The sequence below is a fragment of the Trachypithecus francoisi genome, unplaced genomic scaffold (assembly GCF_009764315.1).
Source record: "Trachypithecus francoisi isolate TF-2019V2 unplaced genomic scaffold, Tfra_2.0 Lachesis_group5, whole genome shotgun sequence".
Classification (NCBI taxonomy): domain Eukaryota; kingdom Metazoa; phylum Chordata; class Mammalia; order Primates; family Cercopithecidae; genus Trachypithecus; species Trachypithecus francoisi.
This window is the reverse complement of record NW_022681470.1, coordinates 99103008-99122795: the sequence shown is the minus strand read 5'-3', so window position 1 is coordinate 99122795 and position 19788 is coordinate 99103008. Positions and strand designations below refer to the sequence as shown.

Below are 19788 nucleotides of genomic sequence, written 5' to 3'. Positions count from 1 at the left end.
AGGCGAAAAACGATCCGCCAAGTAGAAACTGGAGGTTGGGGGCAAATGGAAGAATGAGGGTCCATGCCGGAGCCGCAGGGCGCAGCAAGAAAGGAAGCGAAGGGCGGACAGGGAACAATCTGACAAAACTGCAATGGAAACCGACTTTCACCCTGAAGGAAAGGGGAAAAACAAGCTTGCAAAACTTGGCCAACTGGAAAGTAGAAAGTGAGGCGGGTGGGCGGGATTAGGGAGGACTGCCCAAGCCAACCGGTGACTTTAGGACGGGTGACGTCACAGCCAATGGACAGCCAGCGCGGGATTTTCAATTCTTGTTCCGCCCAATCGGGAAAAGACTGTGCTTATAAAGACGGCTGCCGCAGGGGCAGCAGCTCGTTTCTCTCCCCGCCGCTGCGCTGGTAGGCTTGTGTTTTGGTTCGCTATGGCCCGTACTAAGCAGACTGCCCGCAAGTCGACCGGCGGCAAGGCCCCGAGGAAGCAGCTGGCCACCAAGGCGGCCCGCAAGAGCGCGCCGGCCACGGGCGGGGTGAAGAAGCCGCACCGCTACCGGCCCGGCACCGTGGCCCTGCGGGAGATCCGGCGCTACCAGAAGTCCACGGAGCTGCTGATCCGCAAGCTGCCCTTCCAGCGGCTGGTACGCGAGATCGCGCAGGACTTTAAGACGGACCTGCGCTTCCAGAGTTCTGCCGTGATGGCGCTGCAGGAGGCCAGCGAGGCGTACCTGGTGGGGCTGTTCGAAGACACGAACCTGTGCGCCATCCACGCCAAGCGCGTGACCATTATGCCCAAGGACATCCAGCTGGCCCGCCGCATCCGTGGTGAGCGGGCTTAAGAAGTGCGCGTTCGGTCGGAGGTTCCATCGTATCCAAAAGGCTCTTTTCAGAGCCACCCACATCAGCACTTGGAAGAAGCTGTACCGCTTGCCCTCCGTCCTCCTCGGGCAGTAGAGCGGGGAAGGCACTTCCGGTCACGCCCCCAACAAAACACCGGGTCGGTTGACAAGTCAGGTCCCCTGCTGCGGTGCCATCTTGAGCTCTGCCGACTTCGGCCAGTTGGCCTATCCGGACTGGCCGGGCTGCGGCCGCTTTCCTGGGCGCCGGCTTGGGGGCTTTGGCGGTCCGGCTCTTCCCGCGCGTGACCGGGGCCCTGCGTGGCTGGGGGAGGCGGGGCAGGAGGGACGGGGCGTCGGTCCCGAGGCCAGGGGTCACCAGGCGGACGCTCAGGGCTCGCGGTCCTGAGAGCGCCTGGCCTTTACGGAAGTGGAGGGCCACACGCCCGTGCTTCGCGCCCAAACCGGCCTCACCCGGCGCGGCCCTCCGGCTGGGGAGGGAAATGACCACCTGGGCCTCGCCGGGGTTCTCCGGGCAAACGTGGGGAGAACTGCGCTGGGGCTGCCGGTGGGGCCCGCGCCACCTCCACCAGCACAGTGTTAACCCCCACATCCTGCCCCTAAGCCAAAATTCCCGGGGGCACGGGGTGTGGGCGGAATTTTGTGAATCTGGGCTTCATCGAGCTGTTCCCTGTCCATGTCCACAGAAGGAGACTCACTCTATTCCAGTGAGGGCACTCGGTCCTCTTAGAAGCTGCATGGTATGTCTGGATTTTCTGTCCAGACTCAGTAGTTCCTTTACATTGTTTTCGTCGGACATGTGGGCAGACGCTGGTCCCCGAGTTCAGATCCTTGGGAAGACAGTAGATCAAACAGGCAGAACGTGGGCCTCCGTTGGGCAAATGAAGTTCCTCACCTTAGGAAAGCGTGACAGGAGGCCTCAGAGGCGATCTCTATAGTCTCTGGGAGCTGGGAAGTCCAAGGCCTCTTAGTGGGAAAGTGAGGCAGGGTCTTGCAGAGCCCACTCTACACAGGGCCAGATACAAATGGCCGTAGAGGTCTTAGGTAACACCTTCTCGGTCATTTATTTCCACCTCAAAGAAGCCAGGGCTTTGGTTTTCTGTTTGTTTCCTCACAGTTGACAGGTTAAAAGCAGTCACTGCAGAGATCTGTGAGAATTAAGAGGGGAGAAGGGAAAATGGAAGAAAACTTCGTTTTGTAAAGCTGCCATTTTGCCTTTCCTGAGGCGTGTTAAGTGAGGAGAGCAGTGTAGGTGAGCCCTGCTGGGGACTGCCACATGTTTCTGCTCCAGAGTCACAGCAATTTCTAGAGCATGCCTCTGGGTCTCTGCGGAGACCCTCAGAACCTGCTTAGGCCCACAGTGCATGGGCGGTATTCTGACTTCAAAAAGTAGTGACCTTCAGAGGTGGGTGGGTCACCCACCATCTCTGCACCCAGCTTCTCAGGCCCAGTAGTGACTGAGCAGAGACTGGAACCTGGGGATGTTGGTGTCAGACATCTAGGTCCTCTGACTGCCCCCACCCCCCGGATCACACTCCTTTCACTCACCAGTCTGGGCACCTCTAAACTCCAGGTCTCCCCGGCTGAATCTCAAAGGAAAATTTCGTGGCATTTTTTTCATATCCAGTCAGGAATAGAATTCATTACATCTTGTGGTCCTGGCACTGTGAAGGCCTGCACTCAGGAATCTGCCAGGATACGGTAAAGAAATACGCTTCCTCTGGCTGGGCACTGTGGCTCACAGCTGTTAATCCTAGCACTTTGGGAGGCGGAGGCGGGCGGATTGCTTGAAGTCAAAAGTTCCAGACCAGCTTGGGAAACTTGGCGAGACCCTGTCTCTACAACAACAACAAAAACAAAAAAGGAAAAAGAAAAAAGAAGTACCTAGCCGGGGGTGGTGTCATTTGCCTGTGGTCCCAGCTACTCGGAAGGCTGAGGTGGGAGAATCACTTAAGCCCGGGAGGCAGAGGCTGCTGTGAGCTCAGACTGTGCCACTGCACTCCAGTGTGGGTGACAAGAGAGTGAGACCCTGTCTCAAACCCACCTCTTCCTCTAATAACTAGCTTCTACGTGGCTACCTTGGTTGCCAGTAAGTCCACTCTGAATCTGTGGCTTTTATGAAGTGAAAAACGTGCTTTGTTCACATTTAATTCTGCCTTAGGCAGGCTAGTGGGGGACAGGTGTGTGTGTGTTTGGAGGGGAACTACGTGGTAAGAGACATGGCCATGTTTACACTGCTTTTTCTTCCTTAGAAGAGGACTTGTCCACTCTCCTGGTCACCCTTATCCTTCTCTAGGTCCCCATCTCGGTCTTCTCATGTCTTTCTCTTCCCCATCAATATTCCTGGTTTCCCCCGTGCTGGCCTTGGCCACCTTCTTTTCTCCCTGCAACTCAAGTGAGATTGACTCCCTGCTTTCCATATTTCTATCCCTTAGCTAAATGGTCCCAAATTGGTATCTTCTGCTGAGACCCTATCCTGAGCTCTACACATTTTGTGTGTGTGTGTCTGTGTGTGTGTGTGTGTGTGTGTGTGAGAGAGAGAGAGAGAGAGAGAGTAACTGGGACTACAGGCACACACCACCAGGCCCGGCTAATTTTTTTTATTTTTTGTAGAGTCAGGATCTCACTGCATTGCCCAGGCTGGTCTCGAAATCCTGGGCTCAAGCCATCCTCCCACCTTGGCCTCCCAAAGTGCTAGGATTATAGACGTGAGCCACTGTGCCTGGCTACACCAATGTTTCTAACTGCCTGGTAGACAGGTCCTTCTGGATGGATACTAGGCACTTCAAACCCAGTTTATTTCCAAAACCACATGCATCCTCTTGCTTTCCAAACCGATTTGTTTCTTTCCACATTCCCCGTCTTCCTGGAAGACACCTTCATTACCCCCATCTGTTCTGGGTCAGGTGTCCCTTCCTCTTGCCCTCTGTGCAAATCTCATGAGTTCCAAATGTTACTAAATCTACCTTCTGATTTTCAATTGTATCACCTTTTCTCCGTCTACCCACGACCATGCCTTAACTGAAGCTCTCGCCAGCTCTGGTCTAGTAGATTACATAGTCAGGCTGGTCTTTCTGCCCTGCCACACTGAGCTTCCATTCTGTAGGAGAGCTATCTTTTTCTTTCTTTTTTTTTTTTTGAGACGGAGTCTCGCTCTGTCGCCCAGGCTGGAGTGCAGTGGCACAATCTCGGCTCACTCCAACCACCGTCTCCCGGGTTCATGCGATTCTCCTGCCTCAGCCTCCAGAGTAGCTGGGACTACAGGTGCGTGTCACCACACCCAGCTAATTTTTATATTTTTAGTAGAAACGGGGTTTCACCATGTTGGCCAGGATGGTCTCAATCTCTTGAGCTCGTGATCTGCCTGCCTTGGCCTCCCAAAGTGCTGGGATTACAGGCATGAGCCACAGTGCCCGGCTCCCTTGCTCTTCTTTGCCCTCATCTCTTTGGGCCCTCCTCCTTGCCTCTGCCCTCTCCTATCTTAATACCCCTTCCCTTCCTTAACCTCTCAGCATTAGGCTGGCAACATTTCTCAGGGTAAGGATTTGTCTTTCTTTATTTCCGTAGTAGCAGTACCCAAGCAATGCCTGGTAACAATAAGTAGAGTTAAATCGTCTCTCAAAAAAACAAAACAAAAAACGAACTACATTGAGTGGGAAAGGCAATACATATATCACCTTTGGTTTCGGTATCACTTCATGGCCTCATTCTTCTTTCACGTAGAACTTTTCATTTGATCCTTAAAATAATCCTGTGAAAAAGGCAGGAATTCTCAGTAAGTGGCCGGGCATGGTGGCTCATGCCTGTAATCCCAGCACTTTGGGAGGCTGAGATGGGTGGATCCCCTGAGGTCAGCAGTTCAAGACCAGCCTGGCCAACACGGTGAAACCCGGTCTCTAATAAAAATACACAAATTAGCTGGGCCTCAAACTAAAGCAAATTTTTACATTTGGGTAAACATCTGGGCAACATATATTCAGGTTTTAAATATTTTTTCATTAAAACAAAAGCTGTTTAAAAAAAAGAAAAAGAGGACAGGCGCAGTGGCTCACGCCTGTAATCCCAGCATTTTGGGAGGCCGAGGAGGGCGGGTCACCTAAAGTCAGGAGTTCGAGACCAGCCTGGCCAACATGGCAAAACCTCCATCTCTACTAAAAATACAAAAATTAGCCCGGCGTGGTCGTGGGCGCCCGTAGTCCCAGCTACGCGGGAGGCTGAGGCAGGAGAATCACTTGAACCCGAGAAGTGGAGGTTGCGGTCAGCCAAGATCGTGCCACTGCATTCCAGCCTGCATGACAGATTGAGACTCCATCTCATAAAAAGAAAGAGGAAGGAAGGAAGGAAGGAAGGAAAGAAATTAAAGAAAAGAAAGAGAAAGAAAGAAAGAGAAAGAAAAAGAGAAACGAAAGAAAGAGAAAGAAAGAAAAAAGAAGAAAGAAAGAAAGAAAAAGAAAGGAAGGGGGGAAGGGAGGGAGGGAGGAAGGAAGGAAGGAAGGAAGGAAGGAAGGAAGGAAGGAAGAAAGAAAGAAAGGAAGAAAGGAAGGAAGGCAGGCTGTTACCTAAGTCAGTGGCTTTCAACCTTTAATGTGTATCAGAATCACCGGGAGGGCTTTTTTAAAGCACCGATTACTATCTCACCCCTCAGTTTCTCATTCAATAGGTCTGGGGTGGGGCCCAAGAGTTTATCCCAGGTGATCAGTGCTGCTAGATGAGAGGCTACATTTTGAGAACAACTAATTCAGGCAATGGATGTGTTTTCTCCCCCACTCCCTTTCTTTATCTTCAAATTTTTGATATCTCCTTTAGTGGATCTTGGTGAGGATCAGATAGATTCATCAGCATTGCCTTTAAAATTAAAAAAAATCAGTGATACTTGAAATAGCAATGCTGGAAATCACAGGTCAGATTTAAAAGGGAAAAGGAAACATCTTGAGCATTACAACCTCTATTTCTTACCTGGACATCTTCACAAATGTTATTCTTGCCACTTCCTCCCTGCCCGCACCCCCTTTACTATGTATCTCAGTAGGATGCCAATCATTCTGCCCTTTATTCAGAGTCGGACACAAGCCCCAACGTCCATAGCCAGGTTTTCCTTGGTTTCCCAGCAGCCAGTGACTTCTGTAGCATTAGGATTCCTACAGTAGTTATTGTCTACATTTCTCAGCAATTGAATATGTACTGCCTCTTACTATTGGACTGTTTATTCTTAAATGTGTACAGGTATGGAATTATGTCGTCTATATATTATGCATTTGTTTGTCTTCTCCGTTCTGATGGTAAGCTCCTGGAGGGCAAGTCTTGCATCCACCGCTTTGCTGGCAACCTGATTGGTAAGCTCCTGGAAGGCAAGTCTTGCATCCAGTGCTTTGCGGGCAACCTGATTGCTAAGTACCGTGTTTTAAGCTTAATTCAGTCTCAAGTGTTTGATGCTGATGAGAGCAGCCACATCTGAAAACCAATAAAGCAACTGCTGGTCTATCCTTTGGGAGCTGACAGAATTTCTTCTTCCAAATACATACACAGTAAAATCATAAGCCTAGAATGTTAAAAAAAATATATATATATATTATGGGCTATGCAATGGCTGCAAAACTATAAGGATTAGAAATGTGAACCCACACTTTAATCCAAATTAGGGCAATTTAGAGGTGGTAGTGTAAAGAATAGCTTGCTGTAACATATGCCATGCTGATACAGATTTGGCTTTTGCCTTGTCAAAATTAAATTGTGCTTTCTGTATTGATGGTAGGCACGTTTCTGCAGGTCTCCCATTCTAAGCTACAACAGGCCCTAAGAAGTAGAAGTCACATACCTGAATTAGTGGTGAAGTTGCTTTCAGATCATATCGTTGGTTCACTCTTAAAGAAGGATCACGTTAAAATGTCTCTGCATTTGTATCCTTGCAATGCCACAGCTGAAAGACAGTTATCTCATAGGTCCTTGATTAAATTAGGAGCCTTTTTACTGAACACAAGAAATGATACTTCTCAGGCACTGGGCAGATAGCTTGCTAGAAACTCATTTTTTTAACTGTGTTAAGATTGAGCTGAGTGCGTGGCTGAAGATACCATATAACATGGACCCTTACTAAGGCATCTAGTCCACCCGCTTGTTATGTAGAGGGTAAAATGAAGCCCAGAACAGTCAATCACGAAATCTAAGCCGATCAGGTGGGAAAGCCGGCATCTCTAGAACGAAAATCTAAGGCTGATTCTCCCACTTTGCCTGAGCAAATATAGTGAGATTACCTAGCAAGGCACGTGTAAATTGCCAGTGCCTATTTCTCTGAACCAGATCTGGTGATCGCAAAGACTGACGTGCCCCTCTAGGTGTGCCTATATTCTGCTCCAGAAGAGCAAGCCGAGAAAGGAGTGCTCAAACCTAGAGCACATTCAACCTTTCATATCGATAAAGGCTAAAAAAAAAAAAAAAAAAGCCCAACTAAGTGAAAAAGCCGCTTTCGGTCAACGACTTAAGTCTTTACGGCTGTGAGCGCCATGGGCCACAGTAGCTTTCCGTTAACTTCAGATCCGACTGTCGCCCCACTGCCAGTTACCTTCCAACATCGTTACTGTTGCACTTTATACAGTCAAGTGTCCAGCTCCTCAGATGAGCAAGTGGTCGGCCCTAAAAAGGGCCTTTGGGATCGAAACGTGCAAAGCTGGAGCGGCGGCCTAGCCTCCGAAGCCGTACAGTGTGCGCCCCTGGCGCTTGAGCGCGTACACCACATCCATGGCTGTGACGGTCTTGCGCTTGGCGTGCTCGGTGTAGGTGACTGCGTCCCGAATCACGTTCTCCAGGAACACCTTCAGCACACCGCGGGTCTCCTCGTAAATGAGGCCAGAGATCCGCTTAACGCCGCCACGCCGAGCTAGACGCCGAATGGCAGGCTTGGTGATGCCCTGAATGTTGTCTCTCAGGACCTTGCGGTGGCGCTTAGCGCCCCCTTTGCCTAAGCCTTTTCCACCCTTTCCCCTGCCAGACATGACTGCTACAGCCTGAAAGACAGCTTCTGTCAAGGGAAGCACGCTCTTCGCCTGATATACAAGAGTATCGGACCAGATTGAAAACCGAAAGCGCGCCGGCGGGAAGCTTTCTCAGTTGTCCCCGCCCTCTCGACATTTCGTCATTTCTTTTCTGTTTTTCTCTCCCTCCTCCTCCACTCTGCTCAGGTCCCTCCCACCCTCTTCCCCCCCTCCCCACCCACTACGCCATAGTCCCCGGGAGAATTCAGATCCCAACCAGGGGCTTCCGGATTCTGCAGTGGCTTTGGCCTGTGTCTGGTCTGAGGACGCCCGGAAGGCACTGCACTGAGGCTAAGGGAAAGTTCTTCTGGAGGGAGCCTCAGGTAGAGCAAATGGAGGCCGGAGGCGGGCAGGAGCGCGCCAGCGCAGGATTTAATCCGGACGAGCGGATTCAGAGCCGTGCTTATATAAAGCCTCAGGAAGCGCCGTTCAGACGATGAGGCTAACACCCGAGAGGCCGCCTCGAGAGCGGCGGCGCCAGGGATCTGTGCGCCAAGGGAGGACGGCAGGGAGCAGGTTCGCCATAATTCCTGACTCTAGGCTCTGTTTTGTTGGACCGAGCCACTCTATTTTAGCTCACACGGGAGAATTCTGGCCCTGGGAAAACTGATCTCAGCATGCTGCCAAGCTTTCTCATGGAGGTCAGCGAATCCCAACACGCTGTCGGTCAAAGCAGTGCTGGAAGAAACAAAACAGTTCTCCCTCGGTAGAACTGAGGGGGATTGGTCCAGGGCTCCCGCCGATACCAAAATCCAGGTTGCTCAAGTCTCTCATAGAAAATGGCGTAGTATTTGCACATAACTATGCACATCCTCCCGTGTACTTTAAATGGTCTCTAAATTACTTTGTAACACCAAATCTAATGTAAATGCTATGTAAGTAATTGTTATGCTGTTTTTATTTTTACTAGCTTTTGTTGTACTTTTTTTAAAAAAATCATTTGTTTGATATTTCGATCTTGGGGAACCCGCGTATACGGAGGGCCTGCTACAGAGAAGACTGAGGGATAGTCTGTGCATCCGTTTATACGCATCCTCTAAATCGGCCTTTGTTTTCAGCCAGGATTTAGTGCCCAACTGTGTCCTTTGGAGGCCCCGCATGGAGCTAGCAAAGTTTGCTAAATCGGGTTTTGCAAGAGGACTATCTGCTCCATACTGAGAGTAATTACCACAAACTGCCCTATGAAATTGGTTGGGGTTCTTACTGTTAGCATGTTTATTACTTTATCAGGGCTCTCTGTAGGAGAGTCTGTGAGCAAATGTTCTGGTTTCTGCTGAAAGAATCGTGTTTTGTTGGGGGTTTTTTTCCCCGAAAAATATTATTTTTAGAAACTCTTCTGTGCCCTGTTTAATCTCTCCCTTGGATCCACCTCCTATGTACTCATAAATCGTAAATCTGTATTCAGACTTCTGGACTCGAAACACGTAGATCCACCTCGTGGTTCTTCGGTCATTTTAAGCTCAAAACTCAAAATCTCCCGAAATCAAAATGTTGAAATTTATCATCTCCAGGGTGTGACTCACGGGGGATGAGGGGAGCAATTCTCTCCCTCCCCGCATAAAGCTGGTTCTCCTGTCTGCTCATTGAACGGTTCCACTACGCATCACAGCATCTACATGCCTAAACCAACACCCCAGCATTGGCATCAGACATCTTCCTCTCCCTTGGCTGCTTCAGGACAGAGAAGAAACATGCTTGCCCTTTTCTGACTCTTTAGTAACTCTCGCCGAATCTCTCACATTATTTTACATCTCTTTACATCTTAGTACTCCCCCATCTTGGCTGTGTGTTCCTTACTGGCAGTGATTTTTGTGTATTCATTTTTGTAAACTGACACTTAGTTCAGTGTCCAATATAAGCTCAATAATAGTTAATAAAAGGAAAAGTTCCTGCATCTGATTGCTTTTAAACACCGTTAGAAAAGACATAGCCAAATTGCAGCATGATAAAACAACCACAAAACAAGGCTGAGAGGAGTGGTGATTTCTGGTGTCAGCGGGCACAGGACCCTGGGCAGAATCAGAGATACGGGGTCTATTCAGTTCCCTTTTTAAGGGGATCAGGACATGCTACCTCCAAATGTGCCAGTTTCGACTTAAGAATTATTTTCAGCTGAAATAAACAGCTAAAATCCCTTACCTGTTTAATAGCAGATCCTCCTCGCAAATCTCAAATTTTTAACTCAGTTGTCATAAATCTTCTTCAGGACTAGAAGCAAATCTAATCTCAGAGATGAAAAGTAGTCATCACACCCAAATAGACATTGTCACAAGACTCGAATCTCCCATCTATTCTAAGGGACCATTTATCTTTTCAAAAGTCATTTGGTTTTCCATATGTCCTTTATTCCTCCTCCTTTTCCCCTGCTGTTAGTAGATCCCAAATTCTAACCACCCCTTTGAGTTACTCATCTCAGAGTGCTCCCATGTATACACTTTTTTTTTTTTTTTGATTCAGAGTCTTACTCTGTCACCCAGGCTGGAGTGCAGTGGTACAATCTCGGTTTAAACCCCCAAGTCTGTGGTGTTTTGTTATAGTTCCTCTAGAAACTAATATAGGATTCATGGTCTGCCAAAGTCCCATTCCCTGCTCAGACCGACAATGGATGGTGGGATCCTTTGTGATATGTACTCTGTGAGTTAGAAGTAGCAACTTAGAGCTGTTGAGGACAATACCTTTGCACCCAGTACCTCATCCACTGAATTTTATTTTCAAAGATATAGTCTGAAACTCTCAGAGGGTGAGTGCCTTTCCAGTGTGTCAGAGCCATTAGTGGCTGGGCAGACCACTGAGCATGTAGATTTCTAGGTCAGCGCCCTCTCCCCAAAGAATCATACTCCCTGGTTGAACTGAAGCTAAATCGGGTTTTAAACTAGACAGATGCCAACCAACTTAAAATTCGAAAGACACCCAAGACCTGTCCATGGCCCTGGGATTTGAGGACAACCTGTGCATGTCATGGCTATGGCAGTTCAGGGGTCTCTGGCTTAGTGGCGATGTCTATGTCCTACCTTCACCCTTCTCACTCTTCCACCCCCATCTGCCCCTCCTATGACAATGGAGTGCTCATTCCCCAAATTCAGCACCGTGAAAGAGAGAAAGGAACACTGGATAGTCTAAGACCTGGTCTTGGCTTGTGTGAGACAGTGGAGGCCTCACTACTTGGTCTTTTCCGGTTTACTGTCAAAAGGTTGAAGCTGGGGCCTTGACTGCCTCCTGTTCTCTGTTCCAGGGATGCTATACAATAGAAGTTTTGGGTCTTGACCATGGAAAGGTCCCATGAATTCTCCACTCAGCCCAGCTGAGCCCCCTGCTCTCACATTGGGTGAGGAAACGATAGGCAGTGCGAACGGGCATATGCACACTCACTGAGGAAGTGCAGCCTGTCTGACCCAATCTCTCTCACCCAGCCTAGGCAGGACACTGTTTCCTTAACTATCAGCAGCTATCTTGGGGATTTCCCCGCGGGGCCAGGGCAACAGGATCTGGTTCTCACCGTGACCATGGTCTGGAAGGACCATGAGGAATTCTCCAGTGCTGTCAGGGTTTCCCATACTGTCACAGACAGTTGAGTAACAGCTTTGACACCTTTTGGTCATAGGACAAAGTTAACACTGCTGCCACTATCCTGTGAAGGCCAAACTTCCTAGGCCCCATAGGAAACTTTTGGAATGTCTTCTTTGGGTTGAGAAACTGGGGCAAAGTAGGACCCAATTTTTTCATGTCAATATCAAAATGTAAGCATTTCAGGTGCACAGAGTTCCGCACTTTCAGATTGGTCTTAAAGAAAAGAAAATCGGCCGGGCGCGGTGGCTCAAGCCTGTAATCCCAGCACTTTGGGAGGCCGAGGCAGGTGGATCCCCTGAGGTCAGGAGTTCGAGACCATCCTGGCTAACACGGTGAAACCCCGTCTCTACTAAAAAAATACAAAAAAACTAGCTGGGCGAGGTATCGGGCACCTGTAGTCCCAGCTACTCGGGAGGCTGAGGCAGGAGAATGGCGTAACCCCGGGAGGCGGAACTTGCAGTGAGCCAAGATCCGGCCACTGCACTCCAACCTGGGCGACAGAGCGAGACTCCGTCTCAAAAAAAAAAAAAGAAAGAAAGAAAGAAAAGAAAATTGCCGGGCGCGGTGGCTCACGCCTGTAATTCCAGCACTTTGGGAAGCCGAGGCGGGCAGATCACCTGAGGTCAGGAGTTCGAGACCAGCCTGACCAACATGGTGAAACCCCATCTCTACTAAAAATACAAAAAAAAAAAAAAAATTAGCTGGACTTGTTGGTGGGCACCTGTAATCCCACCTACTCAGGAGGATAAGGCACCAGAATCGCTTGGACCCGGGAGGCGGAGGTTGCAGTGAGCTGAGATCGCACCATTGCACTCCAAACTGGGTGACAAAAGCAATACTCCATCTCAAAACAAACAGAAGAAAGAAAGAAAAGAAAGGAAAGAAAGAAAAAAAAGAAGGAAAGAAGGAAGGAAGGAAGGAAGGAAGGAAGGAAGCAGAGAAAGAAAGAAAGAAAGAAAGAAAGAGAAAGAAAGAAAGAAAGAGAAAGAAAGAGGGAGAAAGAGAGAAAGAAAGAAAATCAAGTAAAGAGCAATTCACATTCTCTTGAAAATTCTCATTACATCCAGCCTAGTTCCAGGGAAGCCCTGCCATGAAACCGGTATTGTTACTTAGACTTAGGGTCCTTTGATCAGAGTTGATGATGTCCTCAGCTAAGTCAATGCTAGGAGTGGACAGAGATGAAGTGATGGATGTGACAGAATTGTAGAATGTAGATTTAATAAGATTTGGTATTTTAGGGCGGGGCATGATGGCTCATGCCTCTAATCCCAGCACTTTGTGAGGCCAAGGTGGGCCAATCACATGAGGTCAGGAGTTCAAGACCAGCCTGGCCAACACAGTGAAACCTCCTCTCTACTACAAATACAAAAGTTGGCCAGGCACGGTGGCTCATGCCTGTAATCCCAGCACTTTGGGAGGCCGAGGCGGGGGGATCATGAGGTCAGGAGATGGAGACCATCCTGGCTAACACGGTGAAACCCCGTCTCTACTACAGATACAAAAAATTAGCCGGGCGTGGTGGCAGGTGCCTGTAGTCCCAGCTACTCAGGAGGCTGAGGCAGGAGAATGGCGTCAGCCCGGGAGGCAGAGCCTGCAGCGAGACCAGATTGCACCACTGCACTCCAGCCTAGGCGACAGAGCAAGACTCCATCTCAGAATAAAAAAAAAAAAAAAAAAAAAAAAAATCAGCCAGGCGTGGTGGCACACACCTGTAGTCCCAGCTACTCGGGAGGCTGAGGCAGGAGAATTGCTAGAACCAGGGTGGTGGAGGTTGCAGTGAGCCAAGATCGTGCCACTGCACTCTAGCCTGGGCGACAGAGTGAGACTTCATCTCAAAAAAAAAAAAAAAAAAAAATTGGTGATTTAGGCATTTGGAGAATGCAGGCAACAAAGGTTCTTCTGGCCTGAGGAGCTATGGGGTTGATGTTACATTTTAGTAACATGGAGAATGCAGAGAGAAGAAATTGCTTTTCTTTTTGTTTTTGTTTTTTTGAGACAGAGTCTCTCTCGGTTGCCCAGGCTGGAGTGCGGTGGAAAGATCTCTGCTCACTGCAACTTACGCCTCTCGGGTTCAAGCGATTCTCCTGCCTCAGCCTCCCAAGTAGCTGGGATTATAGGCGCCTGCCACCACGCCCAGCTAATTTTTTGTATTTTTAGTAGAGACGGGGGTTTCACCGTGTTGGCCGGGCTGGTCTCGAACCCCTGACCTCAAGTGAGACAACCGCCTTGGCCTCCCAAAGTGCTGGAATTACAGGCATGAACCACCACGCCCAGACAGAAATTGCTTTTGAAAGCAAAAAGATGCATAAAGTCCCTCCCGACATTGAAAATTGAGATTGTTGTTCTCTATCTAGGAGAACACATCCACCAGTTGTTATTACTGGAATCAGTAAAGGGTCTCAGCTGGAGATACTTGTCAGTAAGCCCTCAGCAAATCGATAAGGAAAACGAAAGGCAGGGAATTTGATGAGATCTTCGCAGGGGTTAGGGAGAAAAGAAGAAGACTGAGACAGGCACCCTGGGCAAGCAGGAACATTGATGGGAGTTGGTAGATTAGGAGAATACCAAGAGACAGAGGATAGCTGGAAAGGGATGAGGACCACCAGAAGAGAATATGTCCCAAGGAGGCAAAGGAGGTGTCAACAGGGTCATATTGTGCACCAAAGTTCAGAAATAATGATTATAACTTAACATTCCTTAAGCTCAGGGACTGCTGACTATGCTTCCTATTTTATGTCTTATACATCACCACAACAATCCTGCAAGGAAGGCAGATGTTTTATCATTCTCACTTTACAGACTAGGAACCTTTGAGTATTTTGTCCAAGTTCCCAAAACTATTAAGTGTCAGGGCCAGGGACTGTGTCCAAAGTGCGAGGTCTCCAAAGTTCATGTGCTTGGGCAGAAAACACCCACCGAGAAGCTTGTACTGGAAGCTCAGAAAGGAAGTGACAGGAGGCATTGTGATACACACGGTTGAGGGCCTCACTGCTTCTCCTGACTTCTCTACCTTTTCAGACAGCATTCTTCTCAGGTTCTAACAAGTTTACCCTCCACTCTGGTTTAGCAGTCCCTCCCAGATTCATTTATCCTTCCAGTTCCCTGCGAAATTCTGAGTGCCGTCAGAACGGGCATTTTGCCTTCTTCATCTCTCCAAGTCAGCATCCTGGAGCATAGTAGATGATCAGGAAGTGCCTGGTTGCCCTAATTCCACTGGCCTCTGAATTCTCACTCAAAAGGGCATAATACCAGGCCCCTCCTAGGTTTCAAAGAATTCTCAGGAATTTGCAGGCCAGAAGCAAGTATAACCTGGACTCTGGAAGGAACTTCCTCCAGGTTGGCCCCAGAAGAGGGAGGGGTAGCTGCCCTGAGCTGTACCCCTTGCCTACAAGTTGCTACAGTCCACCATCAGGCTAGTTGTGTAGCCTTAGCTGAAGGCAGAGTTCCCCTTGGTGCTCAAAGAGAAATACTTTAGGGAGGAGTGCACATTTGGAGTAGACTGAATAATAGCCCCACAGAGATACCCGCATCCCAATCCTTGGAATCTGTGAATATGTTACCTTATATGGCGGAGGAACTTTGCAAATGTGAATAAATTAAGGACCTTGAGATAAAGAACTTATCCTGGATTACTGAGATGAGCCCCTCATATAATCACATGAGTCCTTAGAGAGACGAGAGGGTCAATCAGGGAGAAGGGGGTGTGATGACAGAAGCAGACATTAGAGTGATCTGTCCAGGTGCTAAAAAATGCCAGTTTCTAGAAGCTGGAAGATTCAAAAAATGGATTATATACCTGGAGGCTCCAGAACAAACCAGTCCTTCAGACATTTGTTTTAGCCCCTTAAAAGTTATGTGGGGCTTCTGACCTCCAGAATGATAAGAGAATAAATTTGTGTGGTTTTTGTTGTTGTTGTTGTTGTTGTTGTTTTGTTTCTTTTGTTTTTTTTTTTTTTTTTTTTTTGAGATGGAGTTTCGCTCTTGTTGCCTATTCTGGAGTGCAATGGCGTGATGTCAGCTCACTGCATCCTCTGCCTCCCAGGTTCAAGCAATTCTCCTGCCTTAGCCTCCTGAGTAGCTGGGATTGCAGGCACGTGCCACAATACCCGGCTAAGTTTTGTATTTTTAGGAGAGAGGGGTTTTCACCATGTTGGTCAGGCTGGTCTCGAACTCCTGACCTCAGGTGATCCACCCGCCTCGGCCTCCCAAAGTGCTGGGATTACAGGCGTGAGCCACCACGCCCGGCAAATCTGTGTTGTTCTAAACCACTAAGTTTATGATAACTTATCAATGCAACACTAGAAAACGAATACACCGTTCTTACAAGAGCCGCTAGGCTCTTTTTATTTGACGGGGGGCGGGGAGGGGTGAGATTTGAGTGTCATCAGGAGCAGAGTATGAGGTATACTTGGAGGGAAAGAGAAAAGGAAGTCAGAGGCAGCAGAGGTGAAAAGGAGATCAGGAATGGGAAGTCGGGGGCCCCACAGTGAACCTTTCCTTATGGCTGACTAGGCTCCTTCATGGGCCTGGCCAGCCGCCTTCACCTGCTCAGCCCAGAATTTCTAGAGAGATCTGTTGTCTTTGCAAGTGGCACTGAGCTCTCCTAGACAATTACTGGCCTCCCACAGCCATGGACCTCTGTAGAGCTCCCTGGGGTCATCCAGGGCAGGAGGGTGACAGGCTGGCTTCACCGTGGTCATACAGCAGAAGTGGCAAGCTCTTCTTGCTCTTGAGGAAAGCTCACACCCAGATTGTTGCAAGGATGTTGTACATGTTGAGCATCCCTAATCTGAAAATCCGAAACCCTATGCTCCAAAATCTGAACAATTTTGTGCACTAATGTGGTGCCTCAGTGGAAAATGCCACACCTGACCTCACACAATGGGTCATACAATGTATAGCTTATTCAGGGTGCCCAAGGAAAGAAAAAAAAAGGCCCTCCCAGCCCCTTTCCACTGAGACGTATCTTTTTTGCACATGCCCGGTTTCCCCAACGTGCACACACTCACAAAGGGTCATAAAATGGCATGTGTGCAGGCCAGTGTCATCAACAGCACGTTCCCCATAATGCCCCACGTAGGAGCCAAGACCTATGTGCCTTACTCACTGTGGGTATTTTTTGTTTGTTTGTTTGTTTATTCTCTACTCTGTGGTATAAAGATATTGTTGAAAATATGAAAAAGGCCTGCAGATACCCCATGAGTGACAGTGATTTTAAAAGAGAAGAAGCAAGGCCAGGCACGGTGACTCACGCCTGTGATTCCAGCACTTTGCAAGGCTGAGGCAGCTGGATCACTTGAGGTCAGGAGTTCGAGACCAGCCTGACCAACATGGTGAAACCCCGTCTCTACTAAAAATACAATATTTAGCCAGGCGTGGCAGCACGTGCCTGTAGTCCCAGCAACTCGGGAGGCTGAGGCAGGAGAATCACTTGAATCCAGGAGGCGGAGGTTGCAGTGACCTGAGATTATGCCATTGCACTCCAGCCTGGGCGACAGAGCAAGACTCTGTCTCAAAAAAAAAAGGGGGTGAGGGCCGGGCGCAGTGGCTCAAGCCTGTAATCCCAGCACTTTGGGAGGCCGAGAAGGGCGGATCACGAGGTCAAGAGATCGAGACCATCCTGGCTGACACGGTGAAACCCCGTCTCTACTAAAAAATACAAAAATCTAGCCGGGCGAGGTGGTGGGCGCCTGTAGTCCCAGCTACTCGGGAGGCTGAGGCAGGAGAATGGCGTAAACCCGGGAGGCAGAGCTTGCAGTGAGCTGAGATCCGGCCACTGCACTCCAGCCTGGGCGACAGAGCGAGACTCCGTCTCAAAAAAAAAAAAAAAAAAAAAAAAAAAAGGGGGGGGTGAGGAGAGAAAACATTTATGTTTACCTATAGTACAGAAAGTCAAGTTGTTGGAGAAAATGGAGCACAGTGTAAGTGTTATTAAGGTATTTATGAAACATAGATGGATTTCGTGTTCAGTCTTGGGTCCCATCCCCAATATATCTCATTATATATATGCAAATATTCCAAAATCTGAGACCGGAAACACTCTCAGTCCCAAGCATTTCAGATAAGGGATACTCAACCCGTGTTAGTTTCCTAGGGCTGCCATAACAAATGACCACAAACTTGGTAGCTGAAAACAACAGAACTGTATTCTTCCACAGTTCTGAAGACCAGAAGTCTGAAATAAAGTACCATGCTCCCTCTAAAGGCTCTCAGGGTGAATATAGACATGAACTTTAGGGAACATATTCAACCCACTACAGGTCCTGAGCACTAAGCCTTGTGGGAGGACACTCTGGAAGCAGGTCCAGACTTCCCCTGGTCTTGCCTCTTCAGAGCCTGTGCACTCTCTACCTCCAAAAGGCCCTTCTATCAGTCACTTACACCTGAGTATAAAACTAAGCATCAAAGCTGTGCAATTTTGGCCAACCCTCCTGTGTTCATGAGTGTAGGTGTTGGGGAACAGGCTGTGTCTCCACTTGGGGAACTCACGGGGCAGGACAGGAAGATGTTGGTAGTCCTTGACCAGATACTTCCTATAATAATGAAAAGCCTGAATGGTTGGGCGGCTGGCAGACTGTGGCCTGCATTTACTTGCCTGGGGAAAGCTGGAAGGAAAGAAGACATGAGGCTAAAATAGAGGCTCAGTGTCTTAGTTTCAATATCTGTAAAACAGTAACAATAAATACACATACCTCATAGGATTAGTGCAGGGATAAATTGCTATACAGTCCATACAAAGTACTTGGAGCAGAGTCTCAACATGACAATAAATCAATAGTTATTAGCAATTTCATTATTTTTATGATAAACATTAATTCATAGAACATATATTCTAGATCTTTCCCTTGGAAATGTTACCATCATGCTGGGAAATAGACAAGCACGTGGAAAAAAATGGGTAAATTATCTAATCTCTAGATGCTAATTATGTAGAGATTTTTTTAGACTATGTGGCCAAGCCAGCAGGAATAATTGGGTTCCTAAGAGCTTCACAATTCACAGAAACCTTTCACTAACAGCCTCTCATTTGAGTCCACAACAACCCTGGAAAGAAGAAAAGGCTTTTACCCTATTTTACAGATAAGGAAGTTTCTGGTAAAGATTAGACACTGGGAAATGTGAGTTACTGGGCTAAAACATGGCCAAGGTGGAATTTGGGCCTAGGTTTTGTGTTTTGCTTTTTTTTTTTTTTTTTTGTATTAGATTCGATGCTTCAGGAGAAAGTGATACATGGAATGGATACAAATAATATCAATATGTGTACAGTACAGCCCACTGTCCTGACCTCAGTCTACAGTAAGAAATACATTTACATTGGCCGGGGACTGTGGCTCACGCCTGTAATCCCAGCATTCTGGGAGGCCGAGGCGGGTGGATCACAAGGTCAGGAGATCAAGACCATCCTGGTTAACATGGTGAAAACCCATCTCTACTAAAAATAAAAATAAAATATTAGCCGGGCATGGGTGGCAGGCGCCTGTAGTCCCAGCTACTCAGGAGGCTGAAGCAGAATGGCGTGAACATGGGAGGCGGAGCTTGCAGTGAGTCAAGATCTGCCAGTGCACTCCAGCCTGGGCGACAGAGCGAGACTCCGTCTCAAAAAACTAAAAAATAAATAAAATAAAATATAGATTAAAGGGAGGGAAAATAAGAAAGTAAGATATAAAACACATACCACTAACATGCACTTCGAGAAGCAGAAATTCGCTAGGACTGAGAAAATAAAAACCTGTTCTGCCATTCATTAGGCTGCACTAACAGAGATAAAGCTAGCCCAGAAATAACAGAAAACATTCTTCTCCCAAGGGCATGCTACAGCTATAAAGGCTCATAAGTCCCCTCTCTCCTTTCTTATTCACTGAGAAACTTGTGCTCAAAATCACAGACCATCAGAACTTTGGCTGCTTGAAATCATATCAAGCAACAATGAAGCATCCCCCTCCTCCAATGAAGGACCTAAGCCACCTTGACACAAAAAACAGCAGTAATTTTCAACCCAGGTGCAAAACTTCAAGTGAGGGATTTCTGAACACAGCATTCCACCTCTATCTCAACTTCGTAGTTTCCAAGGAAACAAGACCCTGGATCCACTTCAAAGTCCCATCCTATGCCTATGCTTTCACACAACCCTGTTTTGCTTTGAGCCTATGAACACTACACTCCACTCTTCTCCCAAAATCAATGATAACTCCAATTTTCCTCTTGTTTGGTGAGCACCCTCCTCCCACCACCCTGCCACCAGTTTCTCTGTTGTGTGTTCTCCCTCATCGTAACAAGTCAACAAACTTGGCTTAGGTAGACTAAGTAGTGGTCTTGGGCTAATTGGGATAGGTTGAGTTTTTA

At 48.1% G+C, this 19788-nt stretch overlaps 1 protein-coding gene and 1 long non-coding RNA gene across 3 annotated transcripts; one reads left to right on the top strand and one right to left on the bottom strand.

The window, feature by feature from the left end:
• Positions 1 to 824: 824 nt before the first annotated feature.
• LOC117075521 (histone H4) lies at positions 825 to 9393 on the bottom strand. Of its 2 annotated transcripts, none has more exons than XM_033197976.1 (2): positions 7410 to 9393; positions 825 to 1998 (listed from the first exon to the last, which is right to left on the bottom strand). In XM_033197976.1, the coding sequence occupies exon 1, from the start codon at positions 7837 to 7839 to the stop codon at positions 7528 to 7530; it is 312 nt and encodes a 103-aa protein (XP_033053867.1). In that variant the 5' UTR covers positions 7840 to 9393; the 3' UTR covers positions 825 to 1998; positions 7410 to 7527. The 2 variants fall into 2 exon arrangements, with proteins under 2 accessions (XP_033053867.1, XP_033053866.1); XM_033197975.1 differs by lacking the exon at positions 825 to 1998 and adding an exon at positions 5882 to 6389 and having other exon boundaries at positions 6666 to 9393.
• Positions 8617 to 9772, top strand: LOC117075541. Its single transcript, XR_004434043.1, has 2 exons — positions 8617 to 8753; positions 9390 to 9772. It is a non-coding gene; the product is annotated as an uncharacterized LOC117075541 (long non-coding RNA).
• Positions 9773 to 19788: the final 10016 nt, after the last annotated feature.